The sequence below is a fragment of the Ananas comosus genome, unplaced genomic scaffold (genome assembly GCF_001540865.1).
Source record: "Ananas comosus cultivar F153 unplaced genomic scaffold, ASM154086v1, whole genome shotgun sequence".
Lineage (NCBI taxonomy): Eukaryota > Viridiplantae > Streptophyta > Magnoliopsida > Poales > Bromeliaceae > Ananas > Ananas comosus.
Window position 1 is genome coordinate 9,919 of NW_017890830.1, and position 17,710 is coordinate 27,628.

The 17,710-nt window shown below is 40.7% G+C and overlaps 1 protein-coding gene and 1 long non-coding RNA gene across 2 annotated transcripts; one reads left to right on the forward strand and one right to left on the reverse strand.

The window, feature by feature from the left end:
- Nucleotides 1-1,644: 1,644 nt before the first annotated feature.
- LOC109704307 lies at nucleotides 1,645-6,478 on the forward strand. Its single transcript, XR_002214278.1, has 3 exons — nucleotides 1,645-1,834; nucleotides 2,042-2,200; nucleotides 6,437-6,478. It is a non-coding gene; the product is annotated as an uncharacterized LOC109704307 (long non-coding RNA).
- Nucleotides 6,479-8,196: 1,718 nt separating this feature from the next.
- On the reverse strand, nucleotides 8,197-8,779 carry LOC109704306. Its single transcript, XM_020225061.1, has 2 exons — nucleotides 8,701-8,779; nucleotides 8,197-8,521 (listed from the first exon to the last, which is right to left on the reverse strand). Exons 1-2 carry the CDS (start codon nucleotides 8,761-8,763, stop codon nucleotides 8,246-8,248), a joined length of 339 nt encoding a protein of 112 aa, XP_020080650.1. The 5' UTR covers nucleotides 8,764-8,779; the 3' UTR covers nucleotides 8,197-8,245.
- Between the last annotated feature and the right edge of the window lie 8,931 nt (nucleotides 8,780-17,710).

Consider the following 17,710-nt stretch of genomic DNA (forward strand, 5'->3'; position numbering starts at 1 on the left):
ATTTCAAATCGGAAGTATTGATCTTACTATTGATGTTAAGTAGAATTTTTTATTAAATTTTCATCTAATTTGAATATTTCTACACCGTTGAACTTAAAAAAGTACCACATCGGCCATTAAAATAGTCATTTTTGAGACCGCAATTGCCTACATTTAAAAAAATCCAAATAAACCAAAAGTACTTTTATCCCTTTCTCTGTTTATGCTATAAATTACGACCGCAATTGCCACCCGAGAATATATATATATATATATATATAGAGTCCGGCTACTATACTATCGGTAGCACGAAGCGCTCCGTGCTACCGATAGTATAGTAGCCGGACTCTATATATATATATATATATATAGAGTCCGGCTACTATACTATCGGTAGCACGAAGCGCTCCGTGCTACCGATAGTATAGTAGCCGGACTCTATATATATATATATATATATAGAGTCCGGCTACTATACTATCGGTAGCACGAAGCGCTCCGTGCTACCGATAGTATAGTAGCCGGACTCTATATATATATATATATATATAGAATTAGGCTACTATACTATCGGTAGCACGGAGTGTTCCGTACTACCAAGTTATTTTCGATGATACGGCTTCCAAATCGACGATCGGCTCCGTTAGACTTGATCTACACTATTGAAAGTATTTAGAAACTAAATTTCATAATTTTTCGATATCATTTACCTATCAAACAAGTAGTCTAAAATTGAACGGCTGAAAATAAAAATCTCATGAAAAATGATGATAAAAGATTTAAATTCAAGATCAGATATACTGATCTTACTCTAAATAGTGAAAAGAATTTTCTATAAAATTTTAATCGTATTTGGATTGTTTTACACTGTTAAACTCACAAACACACCACATCGGCCATTAAAATTATCAATTTTGAGATATTTTGATCACTAGTCAAATGATGTTGAAAAATTATGAAATTTAGTTTCCAAATACTTTTAATAGTATAGATCAAGTCTAACGGAGCCGATCGTCGATTTGGAAGCCGCATCATCGAAAACAACTTGGTAGCACGGGAGGCCCTGTGCTACCGATAGTATAGTAGCCGGACTCTATATATATATATATATATATATATATAATGTACCGAATTTTTAATATAAAAATAAATGGAAATAAAAATAGTGTAACATACTATTTTTATTAGACTTAAATAAATAAAATATAGGTCGGAAATGACTTGTACTGAAATTGGAATAGAAACAGAAGATTTATAATTTTTTTGTAAGAAACGGGGCTAATCTTTTAGCAAAAAATTTACAGTGTTAGAAAATTATGAAAATTTGATAATATAACGGAATTATTTTTCTGAGGCTAGATTTAAAGTTTAATGTCATTTCGACATCCGAAAAGTGAAAAATAAAATCTGACTGCTATCTACTAGAGATTCTAATCAGTAGACTTTTCGGTGATGAAAAATAGTTTAAAACTGAAAAGTTAATATTTCGTTCTTCTTATTAATTTTAACCGAGTCTGACTATCAAAATTGAGCGTAAACGGATATTCAGAAGGGCTCCGGTGAAAAGTATCAGATCTGAGCTGGACTAAATTTTAAGTTGTATTGGGTAGGGGGCCTATGTGTGTAACAATTGGCTTCTTCCCTTTGTTCTGGTCCAACCCGAGAGAGAAAGAAAGGAGAGCCTTCTCTCTTTCTCTCTTTCTCTCTAACTCACACCTCACATCTCTCTCTCCACCTCTTTTGTAATTTCTCCATCAAAGAGGAAAGAAATGGAGATTTTGAAAGTTTCAAGTGGAGAAGAAGCTTGATGGAGCTCTCCAATGGTGGATTAAGTTTCTTTTCCAAGATGGCCATGGTGAGTTTTGTAATTTAAGCTAAGGTTTGGATTAAACCTTTTGTAAATGAGATGTCTACGACCCCGAGATGATTCTAAACTAGATTGGGTAAAGATTTATTATAGATTTTGGTGTTCTTGCGGATTCATGAAACCTAGGGTTAGAATTGGGGCTTTTGTCTCTAAGAGGTTTAGAATCAAATTGATCTTGTAAAACCTTAATTGAAGGATAATTCGACGCGGAGGACAACTTCGTTTTGGATTACAACGAGGTTACGGCGTTCAATTGAGAGATTTGCGGAATTTGGTTCGTTAGGCTTGGGTCGAGCTAAAATGGCAACAGTAAATTGCAGGACTTGATTTCTCACTTCTTGACGTCGATATGAGGTGGGTGGTGCTATCTGGAATGGTTGGATTTCTCCCTATGTATAATTTCCTTTTGTTGAGCATATATACATGTATTGTTTGTGCATGGTAGGGCTCAAGTATTTCTTGTTATAGAAACTTGCATGCTTCCTATGATGTATATATAAATAATTGTGATGCTAACTTGGAACTTAGGATGCATGAAATTAGTGACACATGAATTCTAGTGACATGCTGAACTACTAGAGGAAAAACTAATGGATTGGATATAGAAAATATTCTGGACATTGAAATAAATAATATATTGGTTGTCATTGTGATATTGAATGTGAACCTTGTGATAGAACATGAATTGGGCATAATGTGTTGTGCATGATAAGGATATGACATGAATTGGGAAAGGCTCAAGTATAAATAATAAATTGGGTCATTGCATCATGGCATGGTGTTGAGCTACCATATCATTATGAAGCATTGAATAATTGCTTGTGTTCACATTGTGTGGTGTTTGTATATCCCATTGATAAGCGCTACATGAGTTAGGTAAACTCTCAAGTGTATGTGGAAAAGATTGGGTCAATGCATTTGTAGCATGGCATCTAGTAATATAATGTTATTGAGCATGCGAGGGATTGAAATAGATCCTCTGAACCATGCTAGGGATTGCTAGATCCTCTATTATTGTTACCACTAGTTGGTAGGGTATTCTCAAGTTTAGAGGATTGGATCATACTCACATTACGTTTGTCGGCTTGGCGGTGGTCGCTCCATCCAAGTAGTGATCTTTGGAGTTTTTCACAGGTGGGTTAACGTAGCTACCCAACAGACAGTCCCCAATGGGTCATAGCGGTGCTCCTCATTTGTGGGATTGGGTTGTGAGTCGGGGTTCAACCTTCGGGTTAGCCGATAAGATTGGGTCAAAGAGAAAAGAGATAGGTTGATTGATCATATTGTGTCATGTGCTAGTTTGCATTGTTGCATCTTATGTAGAGAGTGAGCATAGTGAGATCACAGGTAGAGTGATGGGTCGATTATGATATCTCCGTGAGTAGCCTATAGTGGGTGATGGAGCAGTAGCTAGTCTCCACGAGGCTGAGTGGGATGAGTTGGGCTGGTCTTGTGAGAAGCCCTAATTGGGTTATGTCATGCCCCGGGACCCAGCGGAAGCCCGCCCGGTGTGCCTGCAACATATAAGGCGTCTATAACAATAGTATAAAGAAGCAAGAAAGAAATAATACCCCAAATCATGCGAAAGTAATGAAGTGTGCCTCACTACTAACTCCCAATATTACGTTGTCGGCCGCCAACGTAACCCTCTGCGAAGTCAGAAGCTATATACTTCGATTAAACTCCAACATTTTAGAGTTAATTCACAATCCAATCATAATACTTTCGCTTACAAGTCAAATAGACCCCGTCTCTCACGAGCTTATTTCCTATAGTCCAACCGACCTAAGGTTTGCTAGGTCCACTAAGACTCAACCCTAGGCTCTGATACCAATATAATCTGTCACACCCCGGGACCCAGCGAAAGCCCGCCCGATGCGTGTCCAAACTTGCCATATGCCTGCAACATATAAGGCATCTACAACAATAGTATAAAGAAGCAAGAAAGATAAAACATCTAATGCGATATCAGAGCATACACCAACTAATTTCTAAAGATAAGTAGAATGTAAAGAGCTAAATAACTAGCATAAACCATAAAGTAAATACATTCCAAGATCCAAATACAAGGTACAAGATACACAAAAATGATGGTCTCTACACATAGGGTACAAAACTCTCACTCTCTCCAACTAAATCAAAAGGATAGATGAACCACCTAGCGTAAACACTACACCAAAAGGAGCATTTAGCCGCAATTCAAACTGCCAGAAAAAATATGAAAAGTGCCAGGAAAGAGTTTTACCGGCGGTTGTTCGCGGCACTCACAAGTGCCAGCTAAAACTCCGTCGGTAAATATTTTGCTGGCACTTCTTACAAACTGTCGGTAAATATTAAATGACCGGCACCTTAATGTAAGGAAGTGAATTCTCGAAATTCGAGGATTGTACTTCGTCCAGGATCGACTGACTGTCGAGAGAATACCCTTTGTGGGAGTTAAGAGTGTCCGAAACACAAAAAGTGCTTTGGAGTTGAGTCCGCGAGAGCAAATGAGGCAAACTGCATCATTGGGCTGATGTTGCTCTCGGGGACCGGTCTCTGCAGGTGAGAGACCGGTTCCCCTGGCTGGGTGTAGCGGGGTTGCTTGATGCAACCGGTCCACTGGTAAGGAGGGACCGGTTCCCGAACGTTGTCCCAGCGAGAGATGCCAAAAATTGGCTAAGTCCTGAAGATTTAGCGCTCGGGGACCGGTCTCTCAGGTGAGGACCGGTCTCCCGGGGAGAGACCGGTTCCCGAACGCGTGCGCCCGAGGGAAGCTCTCGGGGATCGGTCCCAAGTCGGGGAGACCGGTCCCTCCGCGCGAAAACTGTCCAGTGAGGGCAATGCGCAGGAGTGAAAGTTGAGGGGGCTTTTATGCAAAATGGTTTTTATTTGAGTGGGTTGAGCCCTCTCTCTCCCTCACACCCTCTCATTTTCTCTCTTTCTCACACTCTCTCTTGCTCCATCTCTCTCTCTCTAGAAAAGAAAGAACAAAAGAGAAGGAGGAGAAGAAAGAGAAGAAGAAGAAGGAGGAGAAGAAGAAGAAGGAGGAGGAGAACAAGATAGAGAAGGCTTGGAGCATCTTCCTCTCTTTCTCTCTTTTCCTTTGGTGTAGCTCAAGAGGTAAGCTACAAACCCTAGCTTGTGAAACTTAGGGTTTTTGGATTTTATGCCTTGGATTGGGTCAAATGGACCCTAAGCTAGCTTCTAAATAGATCAATCTCAAGAATCTAGGGATTTATTGGGTGGTTTCCTATATGTGCAAATCTAGGGCTCCAAAATGGGGTTTTTGTGAAAATATGAGATTGATCTCATTTGAAGCCTTGGAAACCCTATTGTTAGGTCATAAAACGCGGGGGCGAAGTCGATTTCGGCATTCGGTGAAACGACGTGAAGTTCTTGGCAAAATCGGGCCGGGCTAGTGTTGATTCGGGCGAGGAAGGCTAAAGCCTCTTCGTAAAGCTCGCCGAGAGAGATTTCCGAAACCTCTAAATTGATTAAAGGTGGGGGGTGTCATCCAAAACTTTCGAACTCCTTTCTATGTCTTAGATTGCATTTTAATCTCATCTCTTCATGTTGCATTGTAGGATTGCATAGTAGTACCATTCTTTATGCTTTCTAAATGATAACCTAGTGTACTTGGAACGCTTGGTAACTAGATAGGTGAGGATTGGGTCGGAATGTGAATCCTATGATGCTAAAGATAGAGATGAACCCGATGGGGGTGTTGATGACATAGAAAGTAGTGTTATTGTTAAAGAACAAACGAGTGGCATCCAAACATTGAATGATAACGAGTGGCATTAATGTAGTGTAATGACACTAGAGGTCGATGGACCTAGGGATAGGTGGATCCCTTAGAAGATGCCTTGTGAACAATGAATTTAGAAAACTAAATAGTATTGCATGAATGTCGGGAACCGATGATTCCACGATAGTCGTTGACCCTAGTGTAGGGCGTCCTCACTTGGAGAGGATTCGATGGGTTATTCACTCTAGTTGTAGAGCCACCTCACTTGGAGAGGATTGGATTGGGTGTTGACCCTAGTTACAGTGTATCCTCACGTGGAGAGGATAGATCTAGCTCACAGTCTGTGTTTAGGGTGGCATAGCCATCCAATCCCCACATGGAGGGGATTGTCGTCGAGTACTCCGGAGTGTCGCGCGACTAGGACCACTTGGAGGTCCAGACCACATGGAGGTCCGGACCACATGGAGGTCCGCAGACGGTCCCGGGCTTTGGTGCACTTGGAGCTCCCTCCCCATTTTGGGATTGAAAGGTGAGTCATGGGCGAGCCCTAGGGCCTCGCCACAGATTGGGTAAATGGAAAGGTTTATTAATGTCATTGAATATTGCTATTCGAACATGAATCGAATTTGTTAGCATGATAGCAAACCTTTATTATATGATGCATGCATTCATACTTATGATTATGGGCATAGTAGCATAGTTTTCCTACTACTGCATTTACAGCTTTCAGATACATATCTATCTATCTATCTATCTGTTGTTACTGGTGCCCACTTGGACCTGCTGGGGAGATCGGCAGAGTCGGTGGCCGAGCCCACTGGGAACTATGGAAGATAGTTCTCACCCGACTCTATTTTCAGTGGTAGGTATAGGGTTGCCGAGAGAGGACCGCGGCAAGGGCATCGCGCCCGATCAGTGAGGCCGTGGTAGTATAGTAGCTTTCCTTTTTGCATTAGCACACCAATGTATTGAGAGAGATTCATGTAGGTGAGGTTGGAGAGCTATGTATTTTGAAGATCAAATGTATTCATTTTGAAAAATGAGGTAAATATAAAGAATGCAACTATTGTAATAGTTAGTAAAGTACTCTCTTTATTTCACTCGTATACCTTATGGATTACTTGCTCTTCTTGTTGTTGGCACTGTTTGTGCCCTCGTTGAATATGTATGTTTAGAATTTAAAGTCCTGGGTAAATTCTTGTACACATTCCTGTTGTTGAGCCTTGGGCAGACAGGGGAGGTGCTGTCCGTTCGGCGGTCCGTCGCCGCGGCCGAATCGTGCCAAATCGATAGTGGTTTCGAGACGGGGCGTGACACTTAAAGTGCCACTAATAAAAATATATAGTGGCACTTATAACTACCGGGTAATTCTTTTTTTCGACACTCACAAGTGCCGGCTTTTCTTTGTTCTACCGGCAATTTTTGCTGCCAGCAAAACTTTAAGGGCACTTGCTAATGCCGGCAATAAATTTAAAATTATTACTCCCAATTAGATATTCTGACAGAGAAAAGTGCCAGCAAAAGTATTGAATTTATCCTAAAAGGAAAAGTGCCGGCAAAAGGTTGAAATTTTGATGCATATCGTATATTGTAATTTGATGAATATGGATTAATTTACACATTACCAATGAAATGATAATTTAATTAGCCAAATTAAATATATCATATCAACACAAAATGTCATAAAAATTTAGACACATACAAACGTCGACATCGAATAAAATAAAGTACACACACAAAAAGGTAACTTCATAAAGTTTTAAGAAGTATCATATATTCAATATCCGTAATAAACAAAAAAAAAAAAAAACTTAGTTTAGTCCCAACAACAAAACAATATCAATATTCTCCAAGTACATATTTTAATCATTGACAAAATAAAGGAAATGAAGTCTTCCAAATAGTCGATCAACAGGTTACTTCATCTTCTTAACTAATAACTAAACCTGCATTAGAAAAAAAAAAAAAAAAGAAGGCCTATGAAACATAGTATACGTACTTATTCAACTGATAATAACTTTCAGATTTTGTCAACTATTAGTTTTGACAGATATAAAGCAATGCTGTCAATGCTAACAATTTCTTAATTCAATTTTGCGAAAATGACAACAGTTCAAAACTGAAGCTAGCTAGGCATCAATAGTTTAGCTAGCTTTAGTTGAAGATTTTGTTTTTGGATTGTCAGACAACTGTTTTGCTGTGTCAAGTTGAAATTCAGAGCATCATAACTTAAGCATCAACATAACAGAGTTTTCATACTCTTTCTTCGCTTGGAGCGCAAAACAGAGATGATAGGGACAATTTTAAATAATGCATAAACACATAAAACCTTCTAGCTATAACATTGGATTCCATGCAGGACCTAACTCATAAACATCGAAAGCAAAGGTGTTAAATCATAACTTATGTGAAACTACATATAAAATTCAAAACAAAAGAACTCCCTTTCAGACTCGACAAAGGTCTCTGAGTGCCTCAGAAAGAGGAGGATTCAACTGAAATAAAAGCACAAGAAAATCATAAAATGTTTTAGAGTTTCATATCTTTCAGATGAAATTTCAGTTCAGACAAAAGAATTTATTTCTCAATGATGCCTTTAAAGTTGTTTCCCGATAGTTGAAATCAAGCTAATTTCAACTAAATATATAGGGGACAAACCTAATTTAATTCTAGTAGCCTATAAGCACAAAATTATCAGTTACAATCTCATACATTACTTGAACTGATCTTACCTCAATCCCAGGAATGTGAAGTGTACGAAAATCACAAAAAATATACTCTCCTTGCGGAAGTTTAAAAGAAGTCTGAGGTCTAGCTGACATCCGATGCTTCAACCTCTTTTCTTCCTCGTCAAATCCAGCTATTCGTAAATTTGCCTTCTTACTGTTTTCTGAAACCTCTTCAATTTCATTGTCAAAGACACCCATCATTCTAATGGGCTTCCCCTGCAAATGTCAACAAGAACATTGCTTGCATGTAAGCATGGAAGATCCAAGCAGGATTTCGTTAACTACCCTTATTCTTTCACAATTCTATTTTAACAAGAGCACTAACAAAGCTAATCAAGAAAATATAAGATGAAAGACCAACTACTAGAAAAGCAAAATACAAATGCATATGGTACCTCAAAAATAGCAGCTTCTTGCAAGCTTAAAGATAAGTAAACATCAGAATACGGAGTGATCATCTTTGAACTTTTTTTCGCAGGATGTGGAACAAAAAGTCTTATAGTTTCTGGTTTTACATTAGTTAAACCTTGTAGCTTCTCTCCGAATTCTTTAACATTCCATTTTGGATCAACCTCCACGTTCAGTTTGTTGCCCCTCCAAACAACCGGGATTTTAAGAAAGCTTTGTTCTTCCATTTAAGTTCAAGACAATAATAAGCAGATATGGTGATGGTGGATATTAATATAACTTCTTTGCCTGCATATAACCATACAACAATCAGGTTAACTATTCTCCAAATACATATTAAAATTTTCACTTCCTAGCCACAGATACACTCTTACTGTTTTACAAAATGTCATCTAACCTTCATCTCACATTTCATATATTAGGCTAGCAAAAAGAGAGAATATCATCAAAGATAAACTATGCCTTTTTCAATATAATAGTTTACAACAAGTCAAATTAAAAGAATCCAACAAAGACTAAAGCTCAAATCGACCAAATCTATGCCTACAGATTACCCAGAAAGAACATTAATCAATATTTCCATATCACAGATAAAAGGGAATGCAGAATTAGAAGCAGAACTCCAGTATCACCAACTGTAGACGAGATCGATCTGAGAAAAATTATGTTTTGCTTCGAAATCATATGTATGATTTCGACAATTGCGAGTCAGGGCACCGATACTGCAAAATTTCAGGTGCTGCAACATTAGTTTCTAAAAGTCGTTTATCTCCGCAATTCTAAACCATGCTTATGGTTATCTAATAGCAATCATATATGAACTGAAAGAAAATAAAAAAATAATAGAGCAGGTATCGGATTTACCTAATTGCAACAGATCAAACAGGACAAATAAAAACTTTAGGGAAAATTACTGAATTGCTTGAAAAAAAAAGTAGCAGATGTCGAAAAGGAAACTTTTTGATGGTCGGGATCAAACAGTTCAATCACAAGTTTGGGGAAAACTTACCGGATATCGATCGATAATCGAGGAGAAAGAAACGAATCGAGAGAGACGGTAAAATCTCCAAGAAACCTTAATCAATCGAAGCGAAATTAGGGTTTGCTGAGTACGATGATCGCACCTCTCCACGCAGATTCCCGCTTTTGGTGGGCTGCTACAAAGAGGCGTGCGACGCGGACCAGGTTTGTTCGATCAGTAACTACGGCATCAGCAAAGAAGATCAACAAGTGTTTCCAACATTGATGCATACATTTAGTATTAAAAAAAAAAGGGCTTTCATAGCATTACAATTCTATGAACTTTAATCACTAGAGAATAGAAAAAGGAGAGCTAACCCTAAGATATCGCCACCACCTCCTCCTCCTCGTCTTCGTTGTCCTCCGCGCGAACCAAACAAAACGAGAGAAGTGAGAAAGAGTGTGTGAGAGCGGGGTTGAACGAAACCCTTGTTATTGCGAAACCCTAAGATACCGTCGCCTCCTCCTCGCGAGAGAGCAGGGTTGTACGAAACCCTAGATATGGCCACCTCCTCCTTCTCCTCCTCCTCCTCGCGAGAGAGCGGGGTCGTAGGAAACCCTAGACGCCTGCACGGCACCTAGGGTCGTGAAAGAGTGTGTGAGAGCGGGGTCGCAGGCGCCTGCACGGCGGCGAAGGTGGAGGGGTCCCGGGCGCGGCCGAGGGTGATGTGGGCGTAGCGACGCGAGGATCTCCCAGGCGACGTGAGGAACCAGAGACGAAGCAGAGGAATCAGGGTGTAGAGATGCTTCGTCTTCTGGTGGCGTTCTGGTTGGGGAGTGGAGGAGAGATCTAGGGCGCGCGGACGAGAGATCTAGGGCGCGCGTAAGGGTTTTTTTTTTTTGCCTTGGGCGCGAAGCTAAATTTTTCCTCTTGCTCATAACCCGACGCTTTTTTTGGGCAAAATTTTGATATGACCAAAGATGGATTTTGGTGTACTTAATTAAGGGCAGTTATTTAAAAGTGCCCTTAATTACTAAGTATTAGTGGCATTTTGTACAAAAGCCATTAAAAAAGTGCCACCAAAGATGGATTTTGGTGTAGTGAAAGCACCTCGCTATCTAGCTAGAGGCAACACCCTTGCCGCGGTCCCTAACCTCTCCTGACAAAAATAACAATACAATGAGAATGAGAACTATTAGTCAATAGTTCCCAGTGGGTAAGCCGCTGACATCAGTGAAATACATCACTAGGTCATGGAGGCATAAGTAGTGTAATTTTAACATTTAACTGTAATAAGAAGCATGTATATTAAGCATGAAGTAAAACTTACTAAACTACTATGCCTCTACTTAGCATGAAGTTCCACATGTATAAGTGCCATTCTAACATGAGTGTGCAAGTACAACTAGTATGATGTCCACATGTATAACTAGTATAATGTCCACATTTCATTTTTGTTCAACATTATTCCAATCAAGTAGGACCTACTCAAGTGTAGTCCGGCTTGCGCCGTGCTTAATGGCCCCGTGGTAGTCAACATTCCCACTCTAGGAACGAGCCTCCCCCACGACATCCCATTTCGGCGCCCAATCCCGCACGGGCGAGCTTGTGTCGCGTTTGCTATCTCCGGAGTGCTGGCTTGTGGGGAGCGACTCTCACAAGTATGTGCGAATGAGCACAATGGCAAGCAAGCAAAATCATCTATCTCAAGTCCATAGTCGTCATGTCTAAAATATGGTATAAAAGCTAATGACCCAATGGTCTGTTGCTATGTCATCAAGTAAGAGTTTAACCATTTACTAAGTTGAATGCCACTTTATGACTTTAATGTTCACTATGTCGAGTATGAGTTCTATGTCCAAACGCATGTTATATTTGTCATTTCCACTACATGAAACATGATTTCTAGCCATATAAATGAATGCCATCGCATATACAATTAACACATACTCTTCTCTCTACTCCATAGAAGTCATGATTCATGATACATGTCATATACATTTTATGCATTCAAAAATTCACATATGCTCTATCTAGCATGAATATGCAAGATTTTCTATTTTTACAATAAAGAATATAACATAGAGGGAGTTCACCCATTTCGGTGAGGTCAAACCCACCGAATACTCTTTGAATCCCCTTCGTTTGCGCGAACGAGGATGCCCACTAGTCTCCTAACTCCCTAACAAAGATTCTAAGAGGGTTAGGGGTTTCGAGCGAACACCCCACAAGATCATCTTTAACCAACCCATAAAGAGGTCAAAATTTACCTTGTATGGTGTAGAACTTCTCCAAACTCCAAATGAGAGCTAGAATACTTCTAATCCACCATAAAAGGAAGTTTTACACCCATCAATTGAAATCCAATAGCTACAAATCAAAAATCCCCAAATAAAATCCTAGATTTCTCATATCTAGGTTTTCATCACAAAAATCCCACAAAAGATGAACTAAAGAAAAGATCAAGGCTACTAACCTCCCTTGAAGCTCCAAACCTAGTTAGAAATGTGCTAGGGTTGAAGTTCTATCCTCAAACAAGCTCTAATCCAAGCTCCAAGGCTTCTCCAATGGTGGGAAAACCACCAACATGCAAAGGGAGGCAAAGTAGATAGATCAAACCTCAAAATCCAAAGCAAAAGAGAGGGAAAAAGCAAAGGAAAATGAAGAGGAAACCCATATATTCTCCTTTCTGGTTGTAGCACGAAAAGCCCCAGCCAACGGGTGTGGGGTTATATAATGTGTTGCAACAATTACGAAAAGAACCCTAAAAAATCTGCAGTTTGCGGACTGCACTGCGTACCGATACGCAGGTTGGAGTTCCGGTACCACGCAACCGAGGACGTAAACCCGAGCCTCGGTCAAGCGAGAGAATATACATGGTACCGATACCCTCACGATGTCATACCAGTACCAGGTCCAGTACTGGTACTCGTACAATGCAGTACCGGTACTCTACCTCGTAGAGCTCAACCCTAGAGTACCCCAAAACTTGCAATTTAGCGATTTTGGTGCAAAGTACTCATCCTCGCTTCTTGAGACGCGAGTAATAGGTCGGGACACAGTTAACAACCCTCCAGAAAACCCGACAAAGCTCATAACACTAATCAAACACTCGAACCTTGCAATTTGCTAAAGTTCAATGCACTACAGGTTAAGAATGAATTGGGTCAAGAGTGCGTGTCACACCCCGAGCCCGCCTATTTGGTCGGTTCGGGCACGTCAACAGACGCCGAACGGACAATACCTCCCCTGTTCGCTCAAGGCTCAACACAATATCAACATGTATATAATTTTGCGCAAGCGGAAAACATACATATACATGGCTTGCACGAAGGCAAGCAACAACCAAAGTGAAAGTTCTACAACTATTTCATACATACAAATATCATAATTACTTTTAACCACATACAAGCATAATACAACTACTCATATTCTTTTCTTTCATTTATACATCACATGTCCTCAAAACATAAACCCTTTATGCGTTTACATCATTTATACAACTATACAACTATGTTCATCATATACAAAAGATGACATCTGTAGGGTATGAACTATACTCGGGTAGTCGCTATCTAGGGTGCGATACCCTTGCCACGGTCCTCAACCGGCTCGCTTGGCCTCGGCTCTGTAAAAATAGTGGGGTGAGAACTAAAAGAAAGTTTCCAGTGGGTTCAGCTGCCGACCCCGCCGACTTTCCCACTAGGTCTAAACCAGGCATAGTTAGAAGAAGCAAATAGATAGATAACCATTCTAAACAAATGTAGCTAATATGTCTGAATAAGAGTGCTAACAATATATGATGCTCATGATGCATGACAATATCCATTTCAATACCCAATCCTCCTGGCTAAGCCGAAGGTTTCGCCCCAAACTTACTAACCAAATCCCTGCTATCGGGGAGATACTCCTACAACTCGACGGGACCGTCCTCTGGGAAAACTACAACCAGTGATGACTACTCCGGAGCTCATCGCTTGAGGGGAAGTCATTGCCCTCAAGCCAAAACTTACAGGTGAGTATGATCCAATCCACAACCCTAAGGATGCCATGTTCACTAATGCCACTACACATAAGTGTTCCATTCTCATTCTTTAGCATTTTTTATGCTCACTAATGCCACAAGATGCTATTTCACTCACTTGTCACAATGTCACCATGTTCTTTACCTCAACTAGGTTCATATCTCAATTCATTCATATATAGGGTTCACAAGCATATAGGTTCATAAACATAATACACATGTCTCATAACCAACTCATATGCATCTTTATGCTCAAAAGCATGCAAGATATATCACCATGTTGTCATTTAGCCATTTAAACCCTACAATGCATGAATCCTACATATACATACATGCTCAAAAGGTAACATTTAGACATAAAAGGAGATTCGATGATTTCGGATAGCACCACCCACCTCGTAGGTATGCCGGAAAGCTACGATTCAACTTTGGTGATTTATGATCGCCTACTCCCCTCAACCATGGCAAACGAAGACGAAACGAGGTTTTTCCTCAATATCTTGGCGTAGACATAACGGAATCTCGATTCGAGTTTCCCAATGTGTCAGTTTTCTCACCGAGTAGGGTTACAAGAGATCAAACCCTAGTTAGACCTCAACTTTACAAAAGCCCTAAACACAACCCTAGGGTGTAATATACCGAAATCTCGGTAAATGAATATCAAACTTTAGTCAAAAATGACCAAAATGCGAGGTTGGTAAGCTTCGGAAAGGCCGATGGCGTCAAAAAGGGTAAAAGTGCATTGTTGGGGATCTTCAAGAGCTAGAGAATCAAAAATCTGCAAACTGCAATTTTTGAGCTCTCGGGGACCGGTCCCTGGTGGGAGAGACCGGTCCCCGTACGCGTATTGGGCTGAGCAGAAAGTTTTGCGCGCAGCTTGACTCTCGGGGACCGGTCACTGGTGGAATAGACCGGTCCCCGTAGGTGTGAAAATTGTGAAAACCGCTAAGTATTGGAAAACTAGCTCTTGGGGACTGGTCCTAGGTGGAAGAGACCGATCCCCGTGCGTGTAAAATCCCAGAAGTGGGAAAATTGGCTAAGTCCTGAGAGTTTTGCTCTCGGGGACCGGTCCCTGCAGGGAGAGACCGGTCCGCGTGAGACCGGTCCCTCAGTGTGAGACCGGACCCCGGCTGCGTAAACTACAAGAGTGCTCTCGGGGACCCCCTACTAGAGAGACCGGTCCCCGTGCCCGAAAAATGCCCATTCTGGGCAGTGCATAGAGTTGAAAGTTGAGGGGCCTAAATGCATTTATGCATCTAATGGGTTATGTTATGGGGTATGAGAGCTCTTTTCTCTCATCCTCTCCCTCTCACACCCTCTCATATCTCTCTCTCTCTAGAAGAAGGAGAAGAAGAAGGAGAAAAAGAAGAAGAAGGAGAAAACGAAGAAGAAGGAAAAGAAGGCAAAGGAGTGAAGTAACTCCCTCTCCTTCATCATTAGCTTGAGGAAAGGAAACCTTTGAGGTAAGCTTCTTTCCCCTCTCATGGTAGAACCCTAAGTAGGGTTTTGAATGACCTAAGGATGGTTTTAATGGAACCTCTAGATGATATGGAGCTTTCTTTTGCTTCCCTAAGAAATCAAAACAAGAGTTTTGTATGTATGTTGAAGCTAGGGCACCCAAATTGGGGCTTTTGCATCGAAGGGGTTTAGATCAAAATTGATCGTGTAGAAACCTAATTAGGGGTATTCCCGACGCGTTCGTGCGTTCGGTTTGACGTTACGAAAAGACTATGCGAAGTTATGAGCAAAAAGCCTAATTTGGCTTCGTTTTGGCACAGGCAAGGAAATAGGCGGCTAAAAATCGTGAAATTCAAACCCGACCACCTTAGCAAGCCTACGAGGTGGGTGGTGCTTTCCAAACTCTTTGAAATTTCTTTTATGTCTATGTGTCACTCATTGAGCATATATACATGTATTGTTGCATGCATTTTAGGGTGAATGAGATGATGTTTATGTGAATGTTTGCATGTTGTGAGTACAAATGCATTATGAGTTGGTTGAGAACCTAAGAACCCTATATATGCATAAGATGTAACATAAAAACCTAGTTGAGGTAAGAGGACAAATGTGACACTATGACATGTAGATCGAGTGGCATTAGTAAATGCAAAGATGACACTAGAGTTAGTGTGTGTGGCAATAAAGAGGATAATGAATGCTAAAGTATTTGAACACTAGAGTTAGTGTGTGGCATCAAAGAGAACAAGTGTGGCATAAAGAACAACAAAGCTAGAATTAGCAACAAATGTGGCATAAAGAACACTAGAGTCAGTGTAATAACATGATTGAAAACAAAGAATGTAAAGAACTTGAGATTAAGACACAATGGCATACAACCTTAGAGCTAAGGGTCATTTGTGCATAATTTTCTTATAGTTAAGGAACGGATTGAACTTGACATCCTTAGAGTTAAGGATTGGATCATACTCGCTATAAGTCCTTGCTCGAGGGTGGTAGCTCTTCCTCGAGCGATGCGCTCTAGAGTTGTCATCACTGGGTTAGTGCTGTTCCCCAGAAGACGGTCCTCGTTGGGTCGTAGGAGTCTCCCCGACGAATTGGGATTTTGAGTTGGTGAGTTAATGAGGCGAAACCCACGGGTTAGCCATGAGATTGAACAAGAGATCAAAGAACTTGCATTCTTCATGAGTTTATATTGAGCATCCTTATTGATAGCTTTGTTCAGGCATATTAGTTGTATTCGTACAGTTGGTTACTTATCTGCTTATTTCTTTCCTTATTTCTTTCTATTATGCCTGAGTTAGACTTAGTGGGAAAGTCGGTGAGATTGGGGTCGAGCCCACTGGGAACTTCGTTGTAGTTCTCACCCCACTATTTCCACAGAGTCAGGACCGAGCTAGCCAGCGAGCTACCGCGGTAAAGGTATCGTGCCGTAGACAGTGACCACCCGAGTCGGGTTTTCATCTTTTGCTAGTAGATGCGTCCCCTTATATATATATCATCTTTTGTATTTGATGGTTAGAGATGTTAAAGAAAATAATGTAATCTTTTATTTTGAGGAAATGTGATGTAAAAAGAAATGATGAAAAGCAATGTAAAGGCAAATGTGATAGTTGAATGCTTGTAAATAGTTAAAAGTGAATCATTCTACTTGTGAGTTGTTTAGTCTACTATTCTTTCACTCTGGCTATTGCTTACCCTCGTGTAAGCCATTATGTATGTTTCCGCTTGTGCATTCTCTTTGTTTGAATTGTACATGTGTTGAGCCTTGGGCGGATAGGGGAGGCTCTGTCCGTTTGGCGTCTGTTCGACATGCCCGGACCGGCCAAAGGGATCGGTCCCGGGGCGTGACATAGGGTTTCCATCTTTACCAAATAACCTACTAATTTATGGAAACTCATGAACCAATCTTCCATAATAGCTTCTAGATACAACAACTAGAAGAGATTACTCAAAATCCTAACTTTACATCATAAGAACTTACCTTGAGTTCTTGCTTTCTTCCAAAACCTTGCACAAGAGCTTGCTTCACCACCAAGCTAGCCTTCTTCTCCACCAAAACCCTCTCTTGGACCAAACCCTAGTGAGAGGAGGAAAGAAAGGGAGAGAGTAGTGAGAGAAGCTCTAGAGAGAGAAAGAGAGCTTTTTCTCTTTGGTTCTTAAACGAGGGGATGAGAATTAGGGCACCCAACACACTCATATAAGCCCAACTCAAGACATTTGCACTTAGGCCCCTCACCAAAATGACATTCTAAACCAACCCACGCTTTTGCGAGTACGGGGTCGGGACCTTGCACAGGGTCCGGACCCCGAGAGCAATTCCAGCACGAAAGCAATTGAAAATTTTCCAGCTTGCTCTCTAAGGTCTCAACACCCTATACAAACTATTCCGAAGCATTCGGAACAACACTTCGGTCATTTTGACTGAAGTTCGGTATAACCCACTGAAGTGTCGGTATATTACAGTGTGTGAGGGACACTGTTGAACATATTGGACCATGACATTCATTCCTTATTGTAAGGCATAGTCGTAGACATTGTTGCATGTTGTATG

Coding starts and splice junctions, on each gene's coding strand:
- LOC109704306 (XM_020225061.1), bottom strand. CDS start 8,763: ATGATCACTCCGTATTCTGATGTTTACTTATCTTTAAGCTTGCAAGAA. Junction 8,522..8,700: donor AAGAAGCTGCTATTTTTGAG/GTACCATATGCA, acceptor TGACATTTGCAG/GGGAAGCCCATTAGAATGAT.